At 49.7% G+C, this 24,769-nt stretch overlaps 1 protein-coding gene across 1 annotated transcript in view; it reads left to right on the forward strand.

The window, feature by feature from the left end:
- The first annotated feature begins 5,542 nt into the window (after window positions 1-5,542).
- Window positions 5,543-24,769, forward strand: part of EBF2 (EBF transcription factor 2) — a 183,276-nt gene continuing 164,049 nt past the window's right edge. Inside the window, exons 1-6 of the mRNA XM_072952584.1 lie at window positions 5,543-6,054; window positions 8,547-8,703; window positions 9,816-9,879; window positions 10,136-10,191; window positions 10,692-10,765; window positions 16,889-16,957. Coding sequence (XP_072808685.1) covers window positions 5,924-6,054; window positions 8,547-8,703; window positions 9,816-9,879; window positions 10,136-10,191; window positions 10,692-10,765; window positions 16,889-16,957 — 551 coding nt within the window. The 5' untranslated portion in view covers window positions 5,543-5,923. The remainder of the gene's footprint in view (window positions 6,055-8,546; window positions 8,704-9,815; window positions 9,880-10,135; window positions 10,192-10,691; window positions 10,766-16,888; window positions 16,958-24,769) is intronic.

A 24,769-nucleotide genomic window follows, 5' to 3' on the forward strand; every position in this document is an offset into this window, starting at 1 on the left:
ATCCAGGAGTGGGAGTTGGAAAGACAAGTGTATTATGGAGAAGAAAGTTGAATCTGGAAGCCAAGGGTGTGTTTCTGGGGCTTGGAGGACGAGGCGCCCCTTGCTGTGGGCAGTGGGAGCCTTTTGTCACCCCTCCTCCGTCGGAGGAGGCGGCTCCGGAGGGGGGCGCGCTGCCCCCCGCGCGCACAGCGCGGTGCGAGCGCCGGGCGGCGGAGCGCGCGTGTACAAGTGTATACGTGAGCGTACGTGTGAAATGTGGCGGCGCCGGCCGCGGCAGAGTGTACGCTCGGCAAAAATATGAATAATCAACACATCGCTCACACCTCCGCAGCGAGCCGGGAGGGAGCTGGCGGGTCTCGAGGGCTTTCCCCTGCCGGCTGGCGGGGGGCGGGGACCACCAGGAAAAGAGGGGGGCATTTCGGAGGAGCGCTTCAGTTATCTTTCCCCTCAACTGAGCTGAGAAACCGAAATAAGGAGGGGAAGAGTCACATTGAACTTTTTCTGTTTAAAGGCCTTAAATCGCTCGCCATTGTGGTGCATTGGAAGTGGGAGACCGGTGTGGGCCTTTGTTCCCTTCTTCTCAGCTGAGATACCACTTGTCATCTCCCATCCTCATTTTATTCAACTGTAAAATGGGAGCAGATAGATCCCGCTTGATGTGTTGCTGTCAAGTTGAAGGATGAGAAAGTGCGTGGCAGTGCCTGGCTCCCAGGAAGTGCTGGGTAAACGTCCTGCCTCCGTTCGTTTGTACCTTCTTCCCAGCCCCATCCTGCGTGGAGACCTGTTTCTTAATGCGGGTCACTTTGCCCCTAGGTCTCTGCGTCTTAATACCGCTGTGGTGGAGATGCCATCGCCTTAGTGCACAGGTTCCCAGGAGGGGCTGCAGGCGGCCGGTTTACTCCAGCACAACCCAACCTGGCCCTTAACGCGCACGTCCCCCATCCACCCAGGAAATAAGGTCCGCAGGTGCACCGGGAGGCCTCACCAGGCACCTCTCTCCCTACGGATCACCAGTCGCCCATCACACACATACACACGCACACCGCGGGCCCAGCTCCGACGTCCGCCCTGCAAACAGCCAAATGCGGCTGCTGCTTCAAAAATTTGTTCTCCTCACCTTTCCGCATCTCTACCTAGGCTCCCTCGCTCGCTCTGCACCCGCAACCAGGAAATGGGAAGGAAGGGTATTTCTGAGGGGCAATACTGAGGGGTGAAGGAGCAGGAGGGAAAAGAGAAAGAAAAAGAGGAGAGAGAGGAGGAAGAGACTTTCTGGAGTTGTCGAGTCTTAGGGTAGAGCCACCTCTGGCTCCTTCAGTCTATTTTGACTGGCCGGGGTGCCACATCGTGTGTCTCTGCAGTGTTTTTCGACTCCTCAGTATTTCGGCAGCTGTTTCCGTTAGAATCCCCTTCCCTATGTGAAACCAAATCAAAAAGTGCATCTAAATTCTTCCCAAATTGTCCTAAAAGGGGTCTGCTCGGTATGGACGGTGGAGTCCTGAAATATTTGTAGCGCATTTGTGACTAGAGTAGTTTTTTTTTTTTTGGCTCCCTCCCTCTCTAGGAAGATCTCATTTATGGAGCATTGGAGTCCAATTTCAGTAAGAAATTTGGATTGGGGATTAGTGGAGTTGGATATTTAACTGATGCAAAGTTGAAATTCGAAGTGGGAGTTAGTGGAGTTGGATATTTAAAAAATTATTTCACGAAGCACTGTGAACTAAATATTCGTCAGGATTCTGAGATGGCTAGCAAATACATTTATTTCTACTCAGACAAATAAAAAGCAAAAGTACCAGCTAAAATAAACAAATTGGAAAATTCACGTCCGAAGAGAGGCTTTTGGGGACTGCTACTTATTTCATTTATAAAACGCAGACTGACTGTCCCTGTGGATCTAATTTCCTGGGTACTAGTCAGGCTCCATTCTTCGGATTGGGTAGACCCAGGCGCCGCCGCGTGTGTCTGGGAGTTGGGGTGAAGGTCGGGTTGTAAGGGGGAGGGTGTTCTCACACCTCCGACTTCACCCCAGGGCCCTGCTGGACGAGAGCTAGGCTCGGAGAGCAATTTTCTAAGAAAAATCCCCGAACCTCTGACCCGGAGGAGAGACGCAGCGCCCAAGAGACTTGGACCAAAAGAGACAGGGGAAACGGGCCTCAAAACCAATCGAGAGGAAATTGAACATATCGCACTGAGGTGCAGATGTGAAACATGAACGGGGGAAATGAAACCTGGGGGGTTCATTGAGAAGAGTGAACAAAGGAGGGGACAGGGTAAAAGACGGAATATCACCACCCCCTCCTCGGTTTTGTGTAAACAGATTGTCGTAAAGAATTTTAATAATGTTCATCTTGGATTTTTCTCAACCCCGGCAAGGGGCGGAACGAAGCTGGCGGGCCGGAGCCCAGGAGGCGCGCGCGGGCCCCGCACCCCCGCCGGGCCGGCTTCCCCAGGCCGCAGCTGCGCCTGCCGGGCCCCCGCGCGGCTCAGGGCGGGTTTTGTGTGGCTTGTTCGAAGAGGTTTGTTCAGGGGTAGCTGGAGGCGATAGAGATGCGAGAGACCCTCCAGGCGGAGCCACTGCCTCTCACTCCATCACTAACCAACGCTCCTACCGCGCGGGTGGCCGACTCTGCGCCCGCCCCTCTCCAAAACCTACAGAAACCTAATTAAACCCAACTCGGGTGGCAGAAACGCGCCGTGCTCTCCGAAGGCCGAAGCGCTCCCGCTGGGGGCCCAGGGCTGCTTCCCTCTCTTTCTGTCCCCTCCGCCCCCTTCCCTGCGCTGGCCAGGGAACTCCGGCCCATCCTGGAGGGAACTTCATCCGTGGCTGGAAGCCCACAGGGTCCGCTGCCTCGTGGAGGCCGCTTGCCCGTACCGCCCCGCGCGGTGGCGGGGAGGGCGCCCCTAGCGCAGCCGGCGAGGAGCGGTAAAGCTCTCCCCTACCCCCAGGTCAAAGTGCCGGGGCCACGGCTTTCAAAATTGCTTCTCCGCAGGGCACCAAGGCCCCTGAACTTGTCTCTGTCGTGCGCGGCCGTCTGGTTTGGGGCGGGCAGCAGGAGCCGGGAGAAAGAACCAATTCATTCGCTTCCTGAGGGGCATAATTTGGGTGGCAGCTGTTGCGGGAGAGAAGAGCCAGCGTCCTCGACCCCTGGTCTGCTCTTTAACCCCAGCCAAGGCGGGCCTGAGGGGTAAACGGGCCGGGCCGGGCCGGGGCCGGGCCTGTTGCCGCCTCGAGCCCCCTCGGGCTGTGCTCGGTACCTCTCCTGGGCAGCGTTGAGGTGCTGCAGATCAGAGGCCCCCTGAAAAGAATCTCCGGGCTCCTCAACATGTCTTGAGGGTCTCAAGGGCTGTTCAACACTTTCCACCAAGGAGTCCGTTGACTCCACTGGGCACAGACCTAGGATGAGCATGTGGGTGGGTGGTTACTTGAGGTTCAGAGAGATTTAGAAAGAGAGTGGGGCCAGGGTAGAAGACTCTGGTGCTTAGTTTTTGCAGGGACAGAAATTATCCATAAAATCTGCATGTAACAGAGAATTGCCTAGCTGAAATAAGGTATTAAGTTTCATCCTACAAATTTTTCTACCACTTTCCTTCTTCCTTCTTTGGACAACTCCTATCTTACTTGGCTGTTACACCAGTCCTGTTCCATATTCTTATGCCCAATCGCCCTTCATGACTCCCTCTACCCATCCTGTCCAACAAGACCAAACCAGATCCTTGGGGTCGGGGTGTCACAGTCGATAAAACCAAGAGACGGGGATTTCAAATTCTCTACGTCCCCTCTCCTCGTCCCGCCATCAGCTATACCAATCCCCGGACCCAGGTTTGTTTAAAGAGGGTCGGCGTACCCTCTCCCCCTCCCCATCGGTTTTCAAGCGAATATCCTTAGTGAAGACCTGCGCTTCCTGAGCGCGATCCGTCCACGCAGCCGGGTCGCGGTTTACCCCAGGGGTAGTCTGGAGGCGCGGATCCGTCCCTTTCTCAAGAGAGCGGCATTTCTCAAAAGTGCGAGCTTCCTATCCGCCCAGGCAAACGAATTGCAAGGCGCTATGTCCTCTAGCGGCAAACTCTCGCAGTTCATTTGTGAGCGCTCACCTACACCTAAGGGATCTGATCGGGAGTCAACCCACACACACATTTGAGTCTTAAGTGGGGGAAAGTCTCCTGGATGTAATCCGGGCTTTTGCCAAGGCCCTCTCGGTAATGAGGCCGGGAGGCTTGGGCGCAGTCGCTCGAACTGCGGAACAGCTGATTTGTCTCCTCCACGGCAGATGGTCTTTGAGCACAGATTTGCATTCATTGTCTTCAAATCTGTTTTCGCGCTGGTGTTCTAGATTTCAGCAGCAGATCTATGCGCAGATCAGAATACAAAAGGGGAAGCAAGAAAATAACACCCAGCCAGGAGGATTTTTAATAGGCACCGTTAGCTGCCCGGCGTAGTTAAAAAGCCGTCTAGAGTTTCAGCTGTTTGGCGGCGCTGCCGGAGCCTCCCGGCCACCAGCCCGCGGCCAGCACTGCGGCGACCGCGCGCCTTGGGCAAAGTTTTCGCGACTCCCCTGCTGCCTCCCTGCAGCTCCTCTGTGGGCTCCCCCCAGGCTAGGGAACTCGGAGGGGAGGGGGACAGGAGGGGGCTCCCGGGACAACGCCGGGCAGCTCTCGCACTCAGCCTGCCACGATCTGTCAGCAGCCTCTCATCTGCAGGGTGCAACTCCCGCTCGCGTCCGCCCGGGGGTATTTTCCTTAGCTCTTTGACCGTTTTCCCCGACACTCTGTTTATTTGAGTAGCATTTGAGCCTTGTTCTTCCCCCACCGCACCCCACCCCCCTCTTTCATTCATGTATCCTCTCTCAACTTGTAAACCGCATGCAAAATCTGAGTGTCCCCAAGTAACTCCAGGAGACTTGGGAGAGCGTCCAGGGAACTGGATTGTTCTGGGGAACGTTTGCACAAAACAGAAGTACATGTGGTCACGCTCTCCGCTTCTTCACAAACCTGCACACGGAACCCAAGCCCCGGGAATGAATATGCCTCCCGACAGGCTACAAAAACCTGCATTTAGAGGCAGGATCCACGGAAGCTTCCGGCTCCCGCGACCAGACTGAGCGGACGCGTACCAGCCCGCAGGGCCGGGCTACCCTGTTTCAGTGCAGGCTTTGCGGGCCCCCACGCACGCACATGGGGTCTGGGCAAGGACCGAGTGCCGGGAGCTTTCTGTCCCCTTTCACCTCCCGGACTCCCGGCAGCGCCGAGCGTGGCGCGCGCCGCCTGAGGACGTCGGCCGGGCCTGCCCAGCGCCGGCCAATCCCGAGCGTCTATGCAAATGAGGCTCCTTATCGGGCCACGACTCCGCCTCCCACGGCCCAGGCCGTAGTAACCCATTCATGGGGCAGGCGCGAGGCTGCAGCCCGGCTCCGCAGCGCTCGCAGCCGCCGCCTCCTCTCCGCTCCGGGTCTTCCCCTTCCTTTTACAACTGATCCTGTTGGGGATTTTTTTTTTTTTTTTCTAAATTGGATCGGTGGGGAGGAGCAGGGAGGGGGGTGGGGGACCTGGAGGAAGGGGAGAGATTAGGCAGCCATCAATCTCCTCCTGTTTCTCCCAGAACAGGTGATGCTTCAAAATTGTGATCACTTTCTGGAGGCAGCGCTGCCACTGGAAGGATGCGAGCGACCTAGGGCGGAGGGCCTGAGGCGGCAGATCTGAACTTGCGAAGGACAGAACCCAAACTTTAACTACATCTGTCCGCACCTCACGCGTGGAAGCAAAGGACGGGTTATCTCCACCCCACCCCCCCAAGAGAGACTCAAACTTCGGCACTTGATCCCTTTTCTTGGATTGGTTTGGAGGAGACGGTTTGGTGACAACGTTGGGAACAGTGAGGACAGCGTTGTAACTCATTTTTAAAGCGACAGTAGATCAGACTTTTTAAATGTTTGGCATCCAAGATACTTTAGGAAGAGGACCAGCTCTGAAAGAGAAATCGCTGGGCGCCGAGATGGATTCGGTCAGGTCCTGGGTCCGGAATGTCGGCGTGGTGGACGCCAATGTCGCGGCGCAGAGGTAACGAGACGGCCGCACACTTATTAAGCTCTCAGCCTCTCGCTTGTTCGTTTCTCGCTCTCTCGCTCTCTGTCTCTCTCTGTGTGTCACCACCCGCTCTGCCCTGGCCCTTGATCGCTCCCTCCCCCTATATGTCGCCCTGGCCTGGCGCGCTGGGGCTCGCCCTCCGGCATGCAGGTCGCTGCGGTTAGGGGAACACTTACCCCGCGGCCAACACTCGAGTTTCTGAACTGCCTGGGTCGTTTGTGTTTCTCCCGCACGCCTTCCCCACAGACTACTCTTTGGGAGGAAAAATAACAGTAGCATCCGACGCCTCGCAGCTCAGCCCCTAGTCCTGCAAGACGGGCCGGGTCCGGAGCCCAGCGTGAGCACCCAGCCGGCAGCGGCGACCACCGGAGGACAGCCGGCTTTACGGCGACTCCCGGGTTCCGCCAAGCTGCTTGCGAGCGCCTCTCCTCCCGCATCTTGCCGGGCGATTCCTGGAGGTGGGGAGCCCACGGCCAGATGGCGGCGACGGCTAGAGGAGCCGTGGAGGCCGGAGCGGCTGCCTGTGAAGGCAAAGCGGCCGGGTGCTCTGGGAGGGGCGCAGACTGGAGGGTCCGGGAGCAGAGATAAAACAGCGGACCAGACGCACAGAGGCGGGGGTGAGGGGAGAGAAGACTAAAGAGAAAAGATGGAGTAACAGTAGAAGCAGCCCGTAGGAAAAAGGCGAGGAAAGGAGACGCGCTGCAAAAGCAGCAGTCACAGCCTCTAGTTTTGCTAGTCCCTGAAGTTGACTGTTTCTGAGCATCCTCCTGCTGAGATAGTAAATGCCTTGTCCAGCTGCCACCCCATGAAGACATTCTGGTTCCCCTCCCTCATCACCACTATTGGGCTGGCATTTGTGGTCTCTACGACCTTGTCTGCCAGAGACAGCCCCCTTACCCCAAAGAGCTCACGAACTTCTTCCCACGACTGCCGCCTCTCTGTCCACTCTCCTGGCCATCCCCCTCTAAGTCCCAGCTTCACGCGGAGAAATTACTTTTCTAGACAGGCCACGACTCTACCTGGAGTCCCGGGTAGAGCGAACCGGCCACTACTCTTGGAGGAGAGGAAGCAAAAGCCGCTGCGCTCCGGAGACCGGGGCAGGCGGCAGCTCCCTCCCTCCTGCCCGAGACCGGGACGCGCCCGTGTCCTCGAGCAGATGGAAGGCCACGGCGGCGGCTTTTCGCAGCCGTCTGGGGACTCTCTGGGCTGCAGGCCGAGGAAAAGCAGGCAGCACCGCAGAGCGGGCTCTTCGGCGCATTTCCTTAGCCAAGCACCTGGAAGAGGCCTCCCCTACTTTCCTCCCTTCTCCGATCAAATAATTGTTACAGTTGAAACAGGCAGTCCGATTGGGGGGGCGGGTGGATTCTAGCCAAAGTTTTACACCCTTCAAACGAGAGAAAGTGCTCGCGCCCTAGAGCAAGACGCCCGGCGACCCCAGCACCTCGGGGCAGCCCCGTCCACCTGCGCGCTCGCCTGGGCCGTGAGTCTCTTGTTAAATGCGATCTGGCGGCCAGTTTGTCCCCGGCCGCCGTAGGCCGGCAGGGAGGTGTGTGCACATACTCAGTATGCTCCAGGGAGCCTCCCGGGTTCTCCAACACCGGTATCGCGGTCGGCGGGTTTGGCCCGCGCGGCCCAGAGATGCGGCTTGAGCCGGGAGACCCACAGCCCCAGGCGAGGACATTCCTGCCTCTTAATAACATTTTGGCTTCTCCAGGCTCAGCAGTTCTAGGGGCAAGGTCCTCAGTATCAGGTCGTACGCGATGGCCCTAGAAGCCTGGTACTGGTTCAAGGGGATTCCACCCTGCTACTGTCCCGGGCAAAACTTTTCGGAAGAGCGAGGAAAGCAGGCAGTGAGGCCTCTCCCTGAAGGACTCAGGCTTGGCTTCTGGGCTTCCCGTCCGCTCCCAGGGGTTCTCACCCACCGCCCTTTCGGGATAGCTTGGTGGGGGTGGGGGACGTTGTGGGCAGTAGTGCGGGGACAGGTAACTCCAATGAAGATGAAGGAATAGGGTCATTTCTTTAAAAGTAACGAGGCGCTTAGTACCCTAAGCCTGGGGCCCAGCCCTGAATCCTGACCCAGTGGGCAGAAGATTGGGCCACCTGATGGGACAAGACTTGGGCCAGTGCCTCGGGGGACTCCTGGGGGCCTCGGTCTGTAGTCATGATCCTTTGGTCTCCACTAAAGGCCAGACTTTGAGCTGCTGGGTGCTGGGATGCCCGGAGGCTGGAACAGCTGGCAGTGACAGCATTCGGGGTCGTTGGCCCTGCCACCCGATCCCCGTGGCCACTCCTCTGAGGAGTCCTCACTTCTTAATCCTAATTGAAAAGAAGGCCCGAGGGCTCCAGAAGTCTGGACCCCGGACAGGGACCCTTGACTGTCTGCGGTGTTGCATGGGCGCGTTGGTAACATCGTGTCTTTCTCTCCTTCCCCGGGTGCGGTGTCCTCCGTGTCTCTTCGTGCGCAGCGGAGTAGCCCTGTCCCGGGCCCACTTTGAGAAGCAGCCTCCCTCCAACTTGAGGAAATCCAACTTCTTTCACTTCGTCCTGGCGCTCTACGACAGGCAGGGGCAGCCGGTGGAGATTGAGCGCACTGCCTTCGTAGACTTTGTGGAGAACGACAAAGTAAGCAGAGGTCCCCCTCTTCCCCTGGCGGCTTAATAACTACCTCCTTGCAAAGCACTAAAGATCCCATCTGTCACTTCCGACACTTCTCCGCTCACATCAGGAGGGATGAGAAATCGAGGCTTCTCACCCCCGGCCTCTGAATTAGTCGATTTTCCCGCATCTTCTCCCACCCGCACTCCCCTCCCGCACCTCCCTTTGTAGGGGCGCTTGTGGCTTTTCGCACCGTGCTTCCGGATCATTAACAGAGCCTGGTCACCGACTGACCACGGAGCAAATGTCCTTCCAACTAGAGCATAGTTTAAACGTATACTCACGGCCCAGGCTGCCCTTCTCTGTATTATTACTATTACTATTACTACTACTACTACTACTACTATTATTATTAATTATTTTGCACTTGCCAGTACCGGCAGGGTGGGTTAGACAGGTAGTAGGTGGAAACCCACAGCCCGGCCTCCCAACCCATCCCCTTAGCCTTCTCTTCCACTCTGGTTCCCAAGGCAGTGGCTGCTCCCAGCCCAGGCTGGGTTATGGGGGCTGAATTTGATCTCAGATGAAGCCATGTGAGAGGAAAGGAAAGTGTCTTGCCCTTTCTGGGCCTGTCTCCTCATCTATACAGTGGAGTTTTGGAGCAGGCCTTCCCAAGATTCCTCTTGAATCTGGGCCTGTGTCCCTGAGCGGTTGGCCCCAAGACTCCATCCTGGCCAGGTAGGGCCGAACGCTGCCCGTCCAAATGACAGGTCCCTTTGCCTTTCTGCCAAGAGAAGCCTTGGGGCTTCCTAAGGAAAGGCAGAGCCCGATGGGTTGGGTGGGGCCTGTTTAAACGCAGCCGTAGACATGATATCTGGGGGTCCCACCTCTGGGGTGGCACTTCTGAGGACATTTTTAAGGGGGGGAGCAGACGGGTGGAGAAGGTCAAGTGACAGCGAGCCTTGGCAAGTTTCGGAGGTTGGCGAACGGCTGCCGCTCCTGCCCTTTGACCCGGGGCTGGGCAGGGGGTTGTTCAAAGCTGTCGGTTGAAAGATGGCAGGAGATGGGGCAGGGAAGCCCTCTCTCTCCTTTCTTTCTCATTTTGGGGGGCTGGAAAGCAAAGGACTCTGTCTTTTCAGGAACAAGGCAACGAGAAGACCAACAACGGCACCCATTACAAGTTACAGCTCCTCTACAGCAACGGTGAGCGCCCTGCGCCCGCGGCGCCCGCGCGCTCCTTTCTCCGGGAAGCATTGACCTTGCTGCGGTGGCTGGCGGGCGGGCTCCAGGCCCGGGGAGAGCAGGGCTGCGGGAGGCCCGCTCGGAGCCAGGGGGTCGGGCGGGAGATCTTTGCCCCAGGACGGCTCAACCTGCACTCAGCCCCGGCCCCACAGACGGGTCTGGGGTGCCCGGAAGGGCTGCGCCGCCCTCACCTCGTGCCCGCCCGCCTCCCCCGCAGGTGTCCGCACGGAGCAGGACCTGTACGTCAGGCTCATCGACTCGGTCACCAAGCAGGTGAGCCTGGCGGTCACTCGGCTCCTCCTCTCCCCCTCCAATCTCCCCTCTCCCTCGTCCAGCCTGTCCCTGACCTGCCCTCACCCTCCACGATTTCCTGGGTCAGTCTTCACAAAGCCTCCGCATCAACCCGCACCTGGTCTACTCTGGAAAAAAAACATCGCCCTCCCCACTGTTCTCAATTATCCGGGTTGGGGAGACGCTGGGGGTCGAGGGTAGTCGAGCAGAGGGATGAAGAGGGGAAGCAATTGGGAGATTCAGCACCGCCACCCCCACATTCCTTTTTGTAAGAAGTATGTCCTCACCGGGGGCAAACTTTTCTATTACCATTTCGCTCGAGTTAACCAGGCCACAGCTCAGGTTCTGTGCTGCGAGCGGGGACTCCTGATGAAGCGGTGGGCAGAGAGAGGAGACACAATTTTGTGCTTGCCCTAAAGCCCTCTTTTCTTTGTCCCTTCACTTCCTCGTATCTCCCCTCCCTGCCCCCGCCTCCTTCGCAGCCCATAGCTTACGAGGGACAAAATAAGAATCCAGAAATGTGCCGAGTTCTCCTGACACACGAAGTGATGTGCAGGTAAGCGCCGTCCTTTTCCTGCGGGCTTTGCTGGAGCGCGGGGGCAGGTGAGCCGCGCTGGCGGCGCAGGCTCGCGCGCGGCCCGGGCGCTGACTTTCAGACCTGGCGCCCCGGGAGGGAGGCCTCTCCGGGACTTGCCCTTGGGGCCGGTTCACTAGATCTCCTCCCTAAAAGCCAGATTCTGAGAGCAAGTCCGTTAGGACGCGAAAAGGAAACCCCGAGTCACTCAGGATTCCACCCCCTGGCATCTTGGGAGTTTCCTCTGCGACGCGGAAGGTCCGCAGTCCAGCGGTTGGCGGCCGGGCCGGGAGGGGCTGAGCGGCTGTGGGTCAAGTTTGGGATCCGGGACTTTCCCTGAATCGGTCGCCGTCCGAGGCCCGCAGCGCTCAGTTCCCGCCGGTCCTGTCCCGTCCGCTTTAGGGGCAAATTTCCAGGAGGGGCCACTTGCTGAGTTAACTGAGTCAAGGCACTGGAAGGACTCTCAGTCTGGGTGGGAGACCACCAGCGGGGTCGAGCGGCCCAGTTTTAGGGCGCTACCCACCCCTCCCAGCTGAGGCGCCCGTCTGTGATGCAGAAGGCTTTTCTTCCAATGGGGATGTGGCTTTTCCTTGATTTCTCGTGCCAGGGGAGTTTCCTGGGTCAGGAGAATCTGCTGGGTGGAAAACTGGTCAGGTTCACGACCGGATGAGGGGGGAGGACCCCATGGGGAGATCCGGGGTCTGGGGCAACAGTTGGATTCTGATGACCAAGTTGTGAAAGGAGCTGCCTACCCTCATCTTCTTTTCCGAGGCCAGTCTATTCCATTTTGAGTCTTTCGTTCTGCTCAACTAGAAGGAAAAAAAATATTAGAAGACATTCATCCATACACTTATTCTTTCAACAAATTTTTATTGAGTGTCTAGTATGTGCTGGGTATGGGAGATCCCACAGCAAAGGAGAAAGGATATAGAAAGGAAACTCTGGGAAAAGGTGGTTATCTTACTATAAAAATTTTAATGCTTACTCCATAAACGTTTTTCTTCCTCCAAAAATCTCTAATTGGAAAGTCTCAATTCTTCCTTACTCCACTATTGCTCAGTGAGTGTCTTCCAACTCCAGAGTTTCTAGCTTTGGGTAATTGCGGACCATCTGAGCTAGTTTGGGCTGTTTTATGGGCAGCTCCCGGCAGCCCCGTCTCCCTCCCAACCCAGTCAGGAAGAAACGAGAACAATCGGACATGTTTGTTTTGGTTTTGACCAACTATTAGAAAAACAAACTTCGCCAAATGCAAAGTTCAATTCTGCCAGTGGCCTCAGCCGAGGGGAATTGAGAGAGGCCTCCTCGCCTGAGCAGCTGGGTGAGGTGTGGGGCGATGGAGTAACCAGATAGCTACTCCATTATCCCAGGGCCCCCTGATAGATTCACTCAGAAAGAAACAACAACTCCAAGATGAACTTGTATGTAACACTCAGATTAAAGTCAGAACACCTTGATTTGGTTGGCTAATTGAAGGGCGGGTTTTTAAAAAATTCTTCTTTATACTTTTAAATGTCTTTGTTTGGAGAGATTGTCTTCTTAAAAGGAAAGAAAACAAAACCCAAATCTGGCCCATTGTCTGATGAATTGTATCTGTCATTTTAAGTGATACTCACACGCCCCATCCAGCTGTAGTTAAGGCTGACATTTTTATTTTTTAAGCCCAATCAAATCCTCCTCATTTTATGCTGTTTAAGTAGAGGCATCAATTTTTAAAGGCTCTAGTTTAGTCTGCATTAGTAACACAATATAAAAATTTAATGTACTGTAACCTCTCTGCATTGGAGGCCTGGAAAGACGCACTATTTTCTCCCCAAACTGGGGTTTAAAACAAATATTAATTATGGGTAAATAAATGATCCATTGAATGGATACTATGTAGTGTGTGTGTGTGTGTGTGTGTGTGTGTGTGTGTGTGTGTGCGCTCGCGCGCGCGCGCGCACGCCCTTTGGAAGATGAGCTGGGGTGATGGCAAATATTGGATGCATCTAAAAGGGAATTCCTCATTTAATCTGTTAGTCAGAGTGGGTGACTCTCCGGTAAGGGAAAAAAGTTCCTTTTCCCACATATGAAGAGTCAGTTATCAAAGTCAATGACTCTAGGATGATTCAGATGAGCCCTGTGTCTCACTGGCTATTGCACACGCTTAGTTTCATGTGCAGAGTGTTCTTGGACGTACCTGGGAATTTCCCTGTGCTCTGCAATCTCTAGCAAAAAAAAAAAAAAAAGCCCATAAACTGGTGTTTAGCTTTTAGGGGAGGAACAAAACAAATCTCTCCTAGGTATAACTTCTTTCTCCCTTCCCCAATTGTCTCCACTCCCCTCTTCCCTGCTTTAGTTCATTCTGCCAATTATTAGCAAGGAGAAATCTAGTTGTTATGTCGCTTGCCAGCCACCCCTGTGCCCTCAATGCTCAGAGGGTTAAAAGATATTATAATTTGAACAGAAGTCGTCTCAAGGCCTACAGCTGGCTAATAACAGAGTTGTATTGAGCGCGAGCAAACCCCACAGCTGTGACTTTTCGCCACAAGGCGCAGGCTAGACAGAGCCCTAATCAGATGGGCCAGCCGGGCAGTGGGGCCAGTGTCTTTATCGGCCAGATGGTGTGAATTTAGACACTTTTGTTATGCAATCGCAGGGAGGAGTTGGGGAGAAGAAAACAAAACAAAAGCCACCATGCTGTGCGCTTATTTGAGTTTGAAATTAGAGACAGATTTTTGAAAGTTGAGGGTTGAATTTTAAAAACGATTTTGGAGGGGAAAGGGCACACTGGCTTGTCTGGAGCAGGAGTTTGGTGACTGGACATCCTGTGTCCATAGCTGGTTTTTTTTTTCTTCTTCACTTATCCCCTCCCCTTGATCCCTTTCTGAAAAATCCAGGTAAGATCCAGATTGGGGTAAAATCTCTCACATTCCTCCCCTCCCATCCCCAACTAGTTTTAATTCATCTTATTCCGTCTCTAAAGATCTCCTCGAGGAGGCAGGGAGGGTGGGAGAGGCCTATAAGCAAATCAAGAGTCTTTTAGGTAAAAAGTTTTCCAAATAAGGACCAGAATAAAAGAAACCAAACCAAGCCAAATGAGGGGCAGAGGAAAAGCTTTCATTTTCATTCGTTGGGAAAAAAAAAAAAAAGAGCACGTTGAGCCCCTCCGTGGTGGTTAGGAACACACACAACCTTAACCTAGTGTCAAGTTCAGTTTCCTCCTCTTTGTTTGTTTCCCATCTTTTCCTATTTTTTTTTCTTTTCAGTCTTGTTCTGTTTTTAAAAATACTTATCAGGAACTTCAGACTTGGAGATTGGCTTGTTGGAAATGAATCCTAAAAATTAGCCTTTTAATTAAAATAGCTGAACCTAAAGTCGATCCCATCGGCTTCATCTATACAGCAAAGGGAAGGGAGACTTGAGTTTGTTATCTGAGTAATTCAGGGACCGGGGGCCTTGATGTCAACCCACATCCCTGATCCCAGAGTGACTGTTTGGGGAATGTAGACTCATGAATGTCTTCCACTCTCCACTTCCCTTTGCTTATTTTATGATTGCTGGCACGAGGACTGAATGTCATTTAAGAAACCAAAACAAGAATAACTAGGACATCTTGATGAGACCTTTTCTTTTTATAAAAGAAAGAAAGAAAAAAAAAGAATTAGCTTTGACTAACCCAGAGAAATTTTATGAAGGGCTCAGATGGGGTGAATATAGTTCACTTGTATAATTTTTATACCTTCCAACAGCTGCGTGAGTGTCTGCTACATCTTTCCTGTGGTATTAACTCAGAGATTATACTTAAATATGTTACTGTTGGAAGATGGAAGATTGGGTCCTAAAGTTTCTCTGCATTTTTCTTTGAATATCATTTCCTTCCCCGAGTCGATTCCCCACACTTGTATGACCCTGGCACCAGGCTTACATTTTTATCTGTTTTTCTTTTCCTCCAGAGAAAGTCCCCATGGAAAGCAGCTGAATTCAGCTGAGCAATTTTGCAAACTTCCTTGGCCTCCTCAGAATCCTTCCGTCTCAAACTAGACAGATTAGCACATTCTGAGAGTATTCTCTTGTAATTAAATTGTACCCAGAATCACACATGGATTTGGATTAAATTGACATGCTGGTGATGTCAAAGGGGAGGCTAGCTAGGTCTTTAGATAACTAGCAGGCATAGGGCTTTTGAAACTGTGTTGCTAAGAAGAAGGATTTGCCTGAAGTGCACAGGTATTCCACTGACATAAGTAATAGAAATAGGAAAGGTGGCAGACAGAAATGGGTGGGGTAGGGAGTTAGGAAGAGAGACAAGGGCTTTGGGAGGTGGGAGAGCTGCTGGCCAGCACTTTTATGGGTGTTAATCCTGGGATGGCTTGAAATTTTAAAAGTTAAGACCTGATATAATTTCAAAGGCAAAATATTGTTTCAGAAACTCCCAGTGGCAAACTCCGGCATTTAAGAAAGTTGAGACAAATTTTCTTTTACTTCCCACTAATTTGATTACATTTCTTAAAACCTCATCGTGCCCATTTGGTGAACTTTTTTTTTTTTTTTTAGCATCTCCCAAATCTATTTTACTTTCTGAGGATGGTGGAATTGCTCACGGAATAATCCACACACCCTTGCATGAGAGAGATGGACTTTAAAAAATTTTTTTAAATATCTGTTTGTTTGTTGGTAGTTCTGTAGAAGATCAGAGAGGGCAGATACACTGCCCAGAAACAGAAAGCAAATTGAAGATTGGGCTGGTATTAGGCCTTTGGGTCCCTGCTGCCACATGGCTTCTTTTCCTTAATCTGTCACCACTTTCGAAGCGAAGGATGCTCAGGGAATCTCATAGGCTCATGGACTTCTTAAACCTAGAAGGGTTTCTGGAGATAATCTAGTCCCATACTTTAGTTTTATATATAAGGAAGGCAAAGCCCAGAGGGGTTAAAGAGATTTGACTAAATTCATGCAGCTAGTGAGTGACAAAGTTGGGTTAGGTGCCAGAGCCCTGATTCCTACTTTACCCATCTCTGTATCATGCTTACTTAAATGTGGTTCTTGCTAACAGTCATGAGATATATTCTCCAGCAGCTGGAGATGGTACTGCTTTTCTTATAAGCCATGTCAAGGCTACATCCTTAACCAACTACCGCTGATGGCGGACCATGTGCTTGGGTGAGCTGAGAGGTATTTAGAAGGCTGTGGTTCTGGCAAGCAGCAGACAGGCAACATGAGGATGTGATTTTCCAGCCACCCAGCTTCCCTCGCCCTGTTTGTATTTGTTTAGGTCTTTCATGCAGATACCTTTAGAGCTGAGTTTTGTTCTCTGCTCAGGCCCTGCTGAGTCCTTCCCATCTGTTGTAATTGCTCTAGGGTCCCTACTTTCTCTCTTCCTCTCAGATGATTCCACGAGCGCTTCTCGAGCATCTACCAGGGTCCCCAGCGCTTTGCCAGGTGGAAGGCTTGGGAGGTTGAGTTCTCAAGATGGGACTTACGTGCTGAGTCTCATTTCTGTTCTGGACTTGGTGAAAATGTTGGGAGATAGCATTTAACACCTTTCTGCCTCATTCTTCTCCCACTTGACAATGTACACCACACTTCTGGTCTTCCTCCTTCATCTTTAGAAAATGATGGAAGTGAATGCACGAATAAACATTTAGAAAGTACACTGAGTTGTTTGAAGAAAGATAGTATGTAACTAAGGTTTCTAATAATCCAGGCAGCTGTGGGTATTTTTAAATACCTTTTCTTTTCCCCTCTTACTTGAAATATTTATTAAGACACAAATATCTAAAAAAAATACAACAATAAAATCACTCAACATGGAGCTGGGGGTGATGTTATAGATCTTAATGTCCTATTGTCTGTTGTTCAGGTTACAAACATAACTCTTGGGGAAAGTTGTAATTTGCTGAGAATTACCCAGTTTATAAGTCACAGGGTGAGAATTTGAATGAATATTTTGGGGCTTTAAATTTAGTGTTGTTTTTAAACGTGGCCATAAACTCACTCTCAAGCAGCTGATAGTTAAGGAGCTACCTGGGACATACTCGTTTTTGGTGAACGTTCTTACATTATATGTGTATTTTCTTGATTTTTAACAAATTTCTTTTACTCTTTTGGTCCCTTCCCAATCTACAGTCGATGCTGCGAAAAGAAAAGTTGTGGCAACCGAAATGAGACTCCTTCAGATCCTGTCATCATCGACAGGTAGGGGGAAAAAGTGATTTAAAAAAAGTCGTGTCTGATTTCTTTCCTTTAGAATCTTAACTCTGAGTACTGATCACTGGGCTTTGACGTAAGGTTGGTTTCGTGTTATCTTCAAGGCGTGAAGCTAGTCCGACATGCGCTTTCTTGTCTTGGTTGGCCTTCCTTGGAAGAAGTCAGAACCTTCCTTTTTGAACAGATGTCTCTAAATCTGTGATGAGATTCTTTTCCAGGTGCACTGACTCCACCATAATAAGGAGGGTGTGGATGGTATAGGATGGTAAAGGATGCCGTCTCTCCTGTGTGTTGGGATAGGGTCTCAATCAGTTCCCTAGAAGAGGCAGTGTACCCCATTTAAGCGGTGACTTCTTTATCATTCTCAGTGCTTGCTGTTTGCCTTGAAGACTATCATCTTAGATTATGGTTTAGAGGATGATGACAAGCTCTGTTGCACTGAGGGAGATTCATTTCTACTGCAGAGGATTGCATTCTGGGTTCCCTGTTATGTGCCGAGTGGGAAAGATTCTTTGGGACGAGATGCTAATTCATGGAAATGTGATTTAGGCATCCTCAGCTGTATGTTTTTGTGATTGGAAACAGAACTTACAAACCAATGAAGAAATACCAAATTAACTTCCAGCAATCGTGTAATTTTTAAGAAATCCCATATTCCCACCCCTAATTTTTTCTCTTTCGTTAAAAAACGGAATAATTCCCCATTGCTTCTTTCTTTGGGTTTTTGTGTTTCTAGACAGGTCCTGAAATGGGTTGGAGAGACCACAGTCTCCAAAGTTGTTATTCCAATATTCCAACGAATTCTCAGTTGGGAGAATGGAACCTCTGGCATGCTTCCCAGAAAGCCAGCTTGGTTTCTTCGTGGAAAGTGTAGCATAGCCCTAGGAACGAGGAGGCTGGAGTTCTGATCCCATCCTAGCTTCTGACTTTGGACAAAGCACTCAACATCTCTGTGGGATGATCTCACGGAGGGGATGGCTGGAGGGCATGGCCTGCTGCTGTAGGTTTCAGAGGTTGCTGAAATGTCCGTGGCAGTCTTGCAGTATTCTCTGAGATGCTTGGAAGAGGATGACAGCCAGGTAGACAGTGTTTGCTGGATGTATATGGTGCCCTGGCCATCACAGGAGGATCAGGTGAGACAAATTTGAGGGGGCCATTTGGAATTTCTTTAGTTTTCCTGAAAGTGCATGGGTTGGAAGAACTCTTTGGGGTCAGCTGTCTTCCTCCTTTGATCGATGAAAGACTGAACTCAGAAACGATGACAAGGCTTACCCTTGTTTGCAGGACACTAGAACACAGCCATCCGTATTTCTAGGCCCATGATTCTCTCGCTGCTACAACCTTTTCTCCAGCACTCTGCATCCCAGCTTATGTGCGTTGGACGTGATCACCTCCCCACCTCCCAGGATGCCCTCGGGCTCCTCTGGGGAATATGATGCCAATGACACCAGCCTAGACACAGATCCAGGCCTTTCCAGCATGTCCATTGAGCTCACGAATCTCCATCTAGTCTTTTTTACTCACTTTAGCCCCTCTTTCAAGAAGGTGCTCTACCTCATGATGGTTACATCCTTTTCGGTAATAAATACCCTGTAAGCGAGCTTTAGAACTGTTTGCAAACCTGTACATGGTAACCCAGACCTTACATCTCATCAGCACACGTCCTCAGTGCAGTTCCTTCTCTAAGAAGCTGTGTATAACCTGAACCCACAGGGAAAGCCGAATGCGCTACGTTTTCTTCCTATATAATAGACATGTTCACGGACGTAGGCTTTTGGCATCCATGGAGAGGAAAGAATTTCATGTTATGTGCCTTCGTTAGCGCTCGAATGCTTTACATTCTTTGGAGATGGTGGAAATTGTATTTTAGCCGCGTCTTAGGGAGCTTTATGAGGCTGTGGCTTTTATTTTTACTATCCTATGCACAATAAAACAGCCCGGCGATGTCTCTGCATCACTGGAAGTACGTGTTACTTCCGAACTGTTGTGCATCTACTCATGGAAACATACGTACTGAGGGGGGCTATAATTGACCAGGATCAGATTTTTAGAGAATTCATCTTATTACAAACAGATGCATTTGTCTGGCTCCTGCATCGTGGGGCTGTTGTTTGAAGATACTCTTCCTTCCCCGGAATCTTGTCTCACTGCTCCCGAGTGTCTCCTTCCCTTCGTCTCTGGAAGCGAAAGGGGGTGAAGTCCAGTTTCCATTTGCCAGCGGTGGGATGGGCCGTTTGTGCCATCCAGGGGTTGAGCTATGCATCTGGTCCCTGGATTCAACATCTGCCGGCTTAGAGATGTTGAGATAACCCATGAGCACCAAACGGGTGCTAAGCAGTCTATTTTGGATTTCCTCTGAGTAAATATAGAACTCTCTTCCTTGCCCTTGTTCCTGTAACGCTAACTAATTATCTCCTCCCCCTTCTCGCTCAGTCGAACCAGATGCAGTTAATTTACACGGTCTCTTTGGGTTTTCTCACACAACAGGCATGTTCCACTCCGGCTCCAGGGAAGCCTGTTTATCCCCTTGGAACTGTGCGTGTTCCTCGGGGAAGGGGGAGGGGTGGCTCAAGAATGGTCCCCAAACTTTTCCCCACCAAGGACCCCTTTTGTCTTTTTGCCTTTGGTGAACCAGGTTCTGCAGGATTTTGCCTGCCAAACTGCAGTGAACAAGTCATAATTCAGCCGTGATTTCGTTTTTATTAATCAAAGACATACCGCAGAAATGGGCAGGAAAAATCTCATCCCAGAAATGCCATCGATCTCATCAATGGCCAATCAGAGCTTCTGATCGAGGCGAGACTGACAGTGTGACAACACTAACCTGATAGACCGCCAGCTCAGACACAAACAACTTGACTGTTCATCTAGCTCACGTGACCACGTCGTGGGCAGACATTCCGTTTCCAATGGGCAGTCTGAAGTGTGAAACAGAGCTTTTACTACCCCGTGGCCCCTTAATTGAAAATCATTGGATGTTACAACAGGGCACCCCCATCGGAGACTTAGCTTTCCATTTCCTAAGCCCCAGACTGGGGCTTTTTTAACCCCCTGCTAAATAACAACCTGCCTTAATCTCTCTCGAAACATAAATTTAATTTTTATTTTCAGTTGTCTTTTTAGCCTGCTTTTGCAAATTCTTGGGCAGCCACGCCCCTCTCCAAAGAGCCAGGCCAACGCGCAGCCCAGCAGGGGTGCTGCTCTATGCCGGGGCCTCCGGCAAAGCCTTCCTTCTGGGTACAGATGTGTGTGTGTGCAGAGTGGCAGTTAGGTTTATTCATTTTTAGTGTAAAAGTCCAAAGTTCCTATCTGAAAAAAAAACTCAACAAAATGGAACAAAACAAAACCAACAGTGAAAACATAATCCCTACCACGGGCTTCCGCCTGCATCTTGTCTGTGAAGACCTCTGTGCGGTAAATCAAAATAAAAAGGCGCAAACTGATTTACACTTTGTGGTTTCAGAGGGAAGCGCTAATTTAACCTTAATGTTCATGGGCTGTGCTCTCTTCAGATTCTCTTCTCTATCTGGAAGCTTCTTTTGAGTATCTACCGAGTCTCTGGGCTCAGGATAACTTGGTGGTCCGTGGGAAGAGGATTTTAGGGACAATATCATTGATACAGGAGAAGGAAAAAGAGTCTACTGTTCCTCTAGCCCCAGGAAAAGTCAGATGGGAGAGAGGACGAGTGTTTTTTCTGAGTCTTTATCGGCCGCCTCTGCCCACGTGCCTGCTAGTATGATGTTTTCTCTTAAAAAGGCACCTCCAACCTGTGTCTCATGTGCTAAATATCTCAGTCTTTTGTCTTGGGACTTTGATCTCCTACATTTATGGGCTCTGTTGTCTAGAAGGACCATTTTAGTTTTGACATTTTTGTTTGTTTCTTTCTTTTGTTTTTCAAGAAGCCAAACAAACATCAGAATGACCCTCATTCAAAATGTTTACACAAAACTATCTGGTACTTATTTGCCCATGAGGGGTTTTCCTGGTATATTCTCTTTCTCTCTTTAAAGAAAAATTTTAAGTGTTGTAAAATACATACAACATAAAATTGACTATCTTAGCCATTTTTAAGTGTACAGTTCAGTGGTATTAAGTACCTTCGGCTTGCTGTGTGACCATCATCACCATCTACTTACTGAGCTCTTTTCAGCTTCCCAAGCTGAAATTCTGACTTCCTATTTTCCCCTCCCCCCAGTGCCTGGCAACCACCAAGCTACTTTCTGTCTATGAATTTGACTCTTGTAGGTACCTCCTATAATGCTGTATTTGTCCTTTTATGACTGCCTTATTTCACAGCATCATATCCGTAAGGTTCCTTTGTGTTGTAACTTGTGTTACAATTTACTTCCTTTTAACGGCCGAATAATATTCCACTGTATGGTTACACTACAGTTTGTTTCTCTAGTCATCTGTCAACGGACACCTGGGTTGCTTCAACTTTTTGGCTGTGGTGAATAATACTGCTGTGCACATGGATGTACAGATATCTCTGTGAGTCTTTGTCATCAGTTCTTTGGGGTGCACACCCAGAAATGGAATTGCTGCATCACATGATAGTTCAAAGAACCACCGTGTGGTTTCCACAGCAGTTACAGCATTCTGCATTCCCACCAACAGGGCACAAATGTTCCATTTTCACCACATCTCCATGTTACTTGTTATTTTCTTGTATAGTTTAGTTTTGTTTTTTGATTGTTGCCATCCTAATGGATATGAGTTTTCTCCTTCTTTGTTAAGTGAAGTTCTCTCCTGCCGCCATCTTGGTCAGCATCTGCACCTGCTGCTTCCCGCTCTGGTCCAGGCTTCTTGTTTGCCCTTCGCCTACCATCTGATACATCCTCTTCCTGCTTCTCTCTGCCTCACCGACTACCTTGTTCCATCAGAGAAGTGTTGGAGCCTCCTCCCTCTAGGCCATAGTTTTTTTCCTCTCTCCTGGTATCACTTAACTCCAGAAAGTGCTATTGGTGGAGTGAGAACTTTCAGAGAATAACTCCAGGGGGTAAAGCCCTGCCAGCCTTCCATAAATGATGAAGATACTGCATTAATCCCGAACGCTGGAGTTTTCCTTTCCCTTAATTTATAAGATGAACTCCATATTCATCTTAATTTATCAAATTAACTCCAATTAATTGATTTGTGGTGTAGATTCTGCTTGTACTTTTTTCTGTCTTTTTAAAAAAAATTTCAGAGGCTTTTTTTTTTTTTTTAGTTCAAGTATAATCTGTTTACAGTGTTGTGTCAATTTCTGGCGTACTGCGTAATGTTTCAGTCATACATATACATACATGTATTCCTTTTCATATTCTTTTTCATTTTCCTTATAGGTTACTACAAGACATTGAGTATAGTTCCCTGCACTATACAGGACCTTGTTGTTTATCTATTTTATAGTAGTTAGGTTCAGCAAATCTCAAACTCCCAATTTATCCCTTCCCACCCTCTTTACCCCCTAGTAACCATAAGTATGTTTTATGTCTGGGAGTCTGTTTCTGTTTTATAAATAAGTTCATTCGTGTGTTTTTTTTCTAGATTCCACATATAAATGATACCATGGTATTTTTCTTTCCCTTTCTGGTTTACTTCATTCTACTTCACTTAGAATGACAATCCCCAAGTCCATCCATGTTGCTGCAAATGATATTATTTTATTCTCTTTCACGCCTGAGTAGTATTCCATTGTACATATATATACCATAATTTCTTTCTCCAGTCATCTGTCACTAGACATTTAGGTTGTTTCCATGTCCTGGCTATTGTAAACAGTGCTGCTATAAACATTGGGGTGCATGTATCTTTTTGAATCAGAGTTTCCTCTGGATATATGCACAGGAGTGGGATTGTTGGATCATTTGGTACATCTATTTTTAGTTTTTTTAAGGACAGATTCTGCTTTTAACCCCATTGTCCCTTTCGGCATAGAAACACTATTTGGATAGAAGTTGGAGTTGAGCTCTAGGTGAAGTTTATGTCCGCAAAGCCCAGTGGATTCTTGTCATTCTAGGCCACTCAGGTTAGTTTTTAGCCTGTGACCAGTCCCTTCCTTTCCCTGGAAAAGGATACAACCAGATAGATCAGTAGTGATTCCTCCTGAACAAAGAATTCTGTCTCTGAGAAGGATGGGTTAGAACCATAGTCAACATTTATCTAACATTTAATGGGTACTTCTTGTGTGCTGGGCATTGTGCTAAGAGATTTGTATTCATTAAATAATCTTAATTAACCTCCAATAGTTGAGAAACATCTCAACTTTACAGAGGAACAAATGAATTATGGAAACACAAACTCAGCCAAGGTCACAAAGCCTTGTCCAATTTCAATGGCGAAATTGGAGTGTAGTCAATAGGTAGAAGTTACGGAGAAAACAAGTTTAGCACAAAAGAAGGAAAAACTTTCTAGAATTTAGAGCTGTTGAAGAATGGAAAAGCCTGGTGAGTATGGTCTAAAGAATTCCTGATGGGGACATCAGTGAGGGCTCTGTTCTCTGGGAAGTGGCGTAGTATCACTTAACTTTGGGAGCGTGCAAGTCACATTCAACAGTGTGACAGGTTTGATGGAGTATCAGCCCCCTAGGGAATGAGGGGCAGCACAGGATAGTGGAAATGGCCCTGGACTAGGATCAGGACACCTGCTTCAGATCCCAGATCATTCACTTACGAGCTGCCTAATATCACGGAAATCATGAACCCCCTCTCTGAGCCTCAGTTTCCCAATCTGTAAAGCCAAGTGCTGTGGATTAATGGGTGACCGTCACATTACCTTCCAGCTCTAAATTCTCTACTTCCAGCTGAGGCCCAGGTTTGGGTGTCAGGCATGCAAATTCATCATCCTTGCTCATCAATAATTTACGGGAGCTATTGATACATGCCTCCTCTGCACAGACTCCCCATCTCCAGGGTAGGAGAGCTCTGTGCTGTGAAGTCTGTAAAATCCCGGCTCTTGGCTTTTTTTTTTAAGTGAAAAATTCCATTCCCTTGGGGAGGTTTAGATTTTCTCACTAAAAAACAGATTACTTAACCAAAACGAAAGCATCATTCTTTCACCTTCTCTCCTTTGTTTTCTAGTAAAACCTTTGCTAGTTTCTTGGCCATTTCGGGGAGATACAGGTAGGAGAAGAAGCTGCCCTACTTTTTGGTGTAGAAAAATGTCCCTTTGGGTGGAAACACTTCCCTGGATGACATTCTGAGCCAAGTGGTAAACAAGAAACAAAATTTCCTTCGAGAAAATCATTCTCTTCCTCCTGATTAAAGAGGTGGTTCTGAAAAGTTATGACGTTCACGCCTGTAGTTGGGTTAGTTTTTAAGAATTCTGCTTACTCCCCTTGACTGACTGCTCTTCCTAGACCTGCGGGACTTTAGGAGTTGACACAGACTAGCCTAGTTGTCTATACATCGAGTCACTCCATCGTTCATTCATGTAGTAATTTTTTCTGCTATTTAGTTTTTAAGCAAATATTTGTGAGCAACTGGCACCGAGAGACCATCAAGGAATGGTTCTGCTCTCATGGAACTTAACTAATCACACGGAGAAAAATAGATTTACAAACCGTGGAAGCTCTGAAGATGAGATGGGTAGGTGGTAGTTAGGTTTCAACTTTCTAGTCCCATCATCTTCTTCTCCAAGAATCAAAATGGCATCAAAATGTTTGTTCCCTCAGACCTTGACTATGTCCCCGTCTCCCTCCTTACACGTCAGTTCTGCCTGGAATACCCACCCCCAGCTCTCTGCCAATATGAATCATATCTCCTTTACAAAACCTAGTTCCATCCCTTCAAAGATACTAGTTCGTGTAGCCAGTCTCCT

This window comes from Vicugna pacos, chromosome 31 (genome assembly GCF_048564905.1).
Source record: "Vicugna pacos chromosome 31, VicPac4, whole genome shotgun sequence".
Lineage (NCBI taxonomy): Eukaryota > Metazoa > Chordata > Mammalia > Artiodactyla > Camelidae > Vicugna > Vicugna pacos.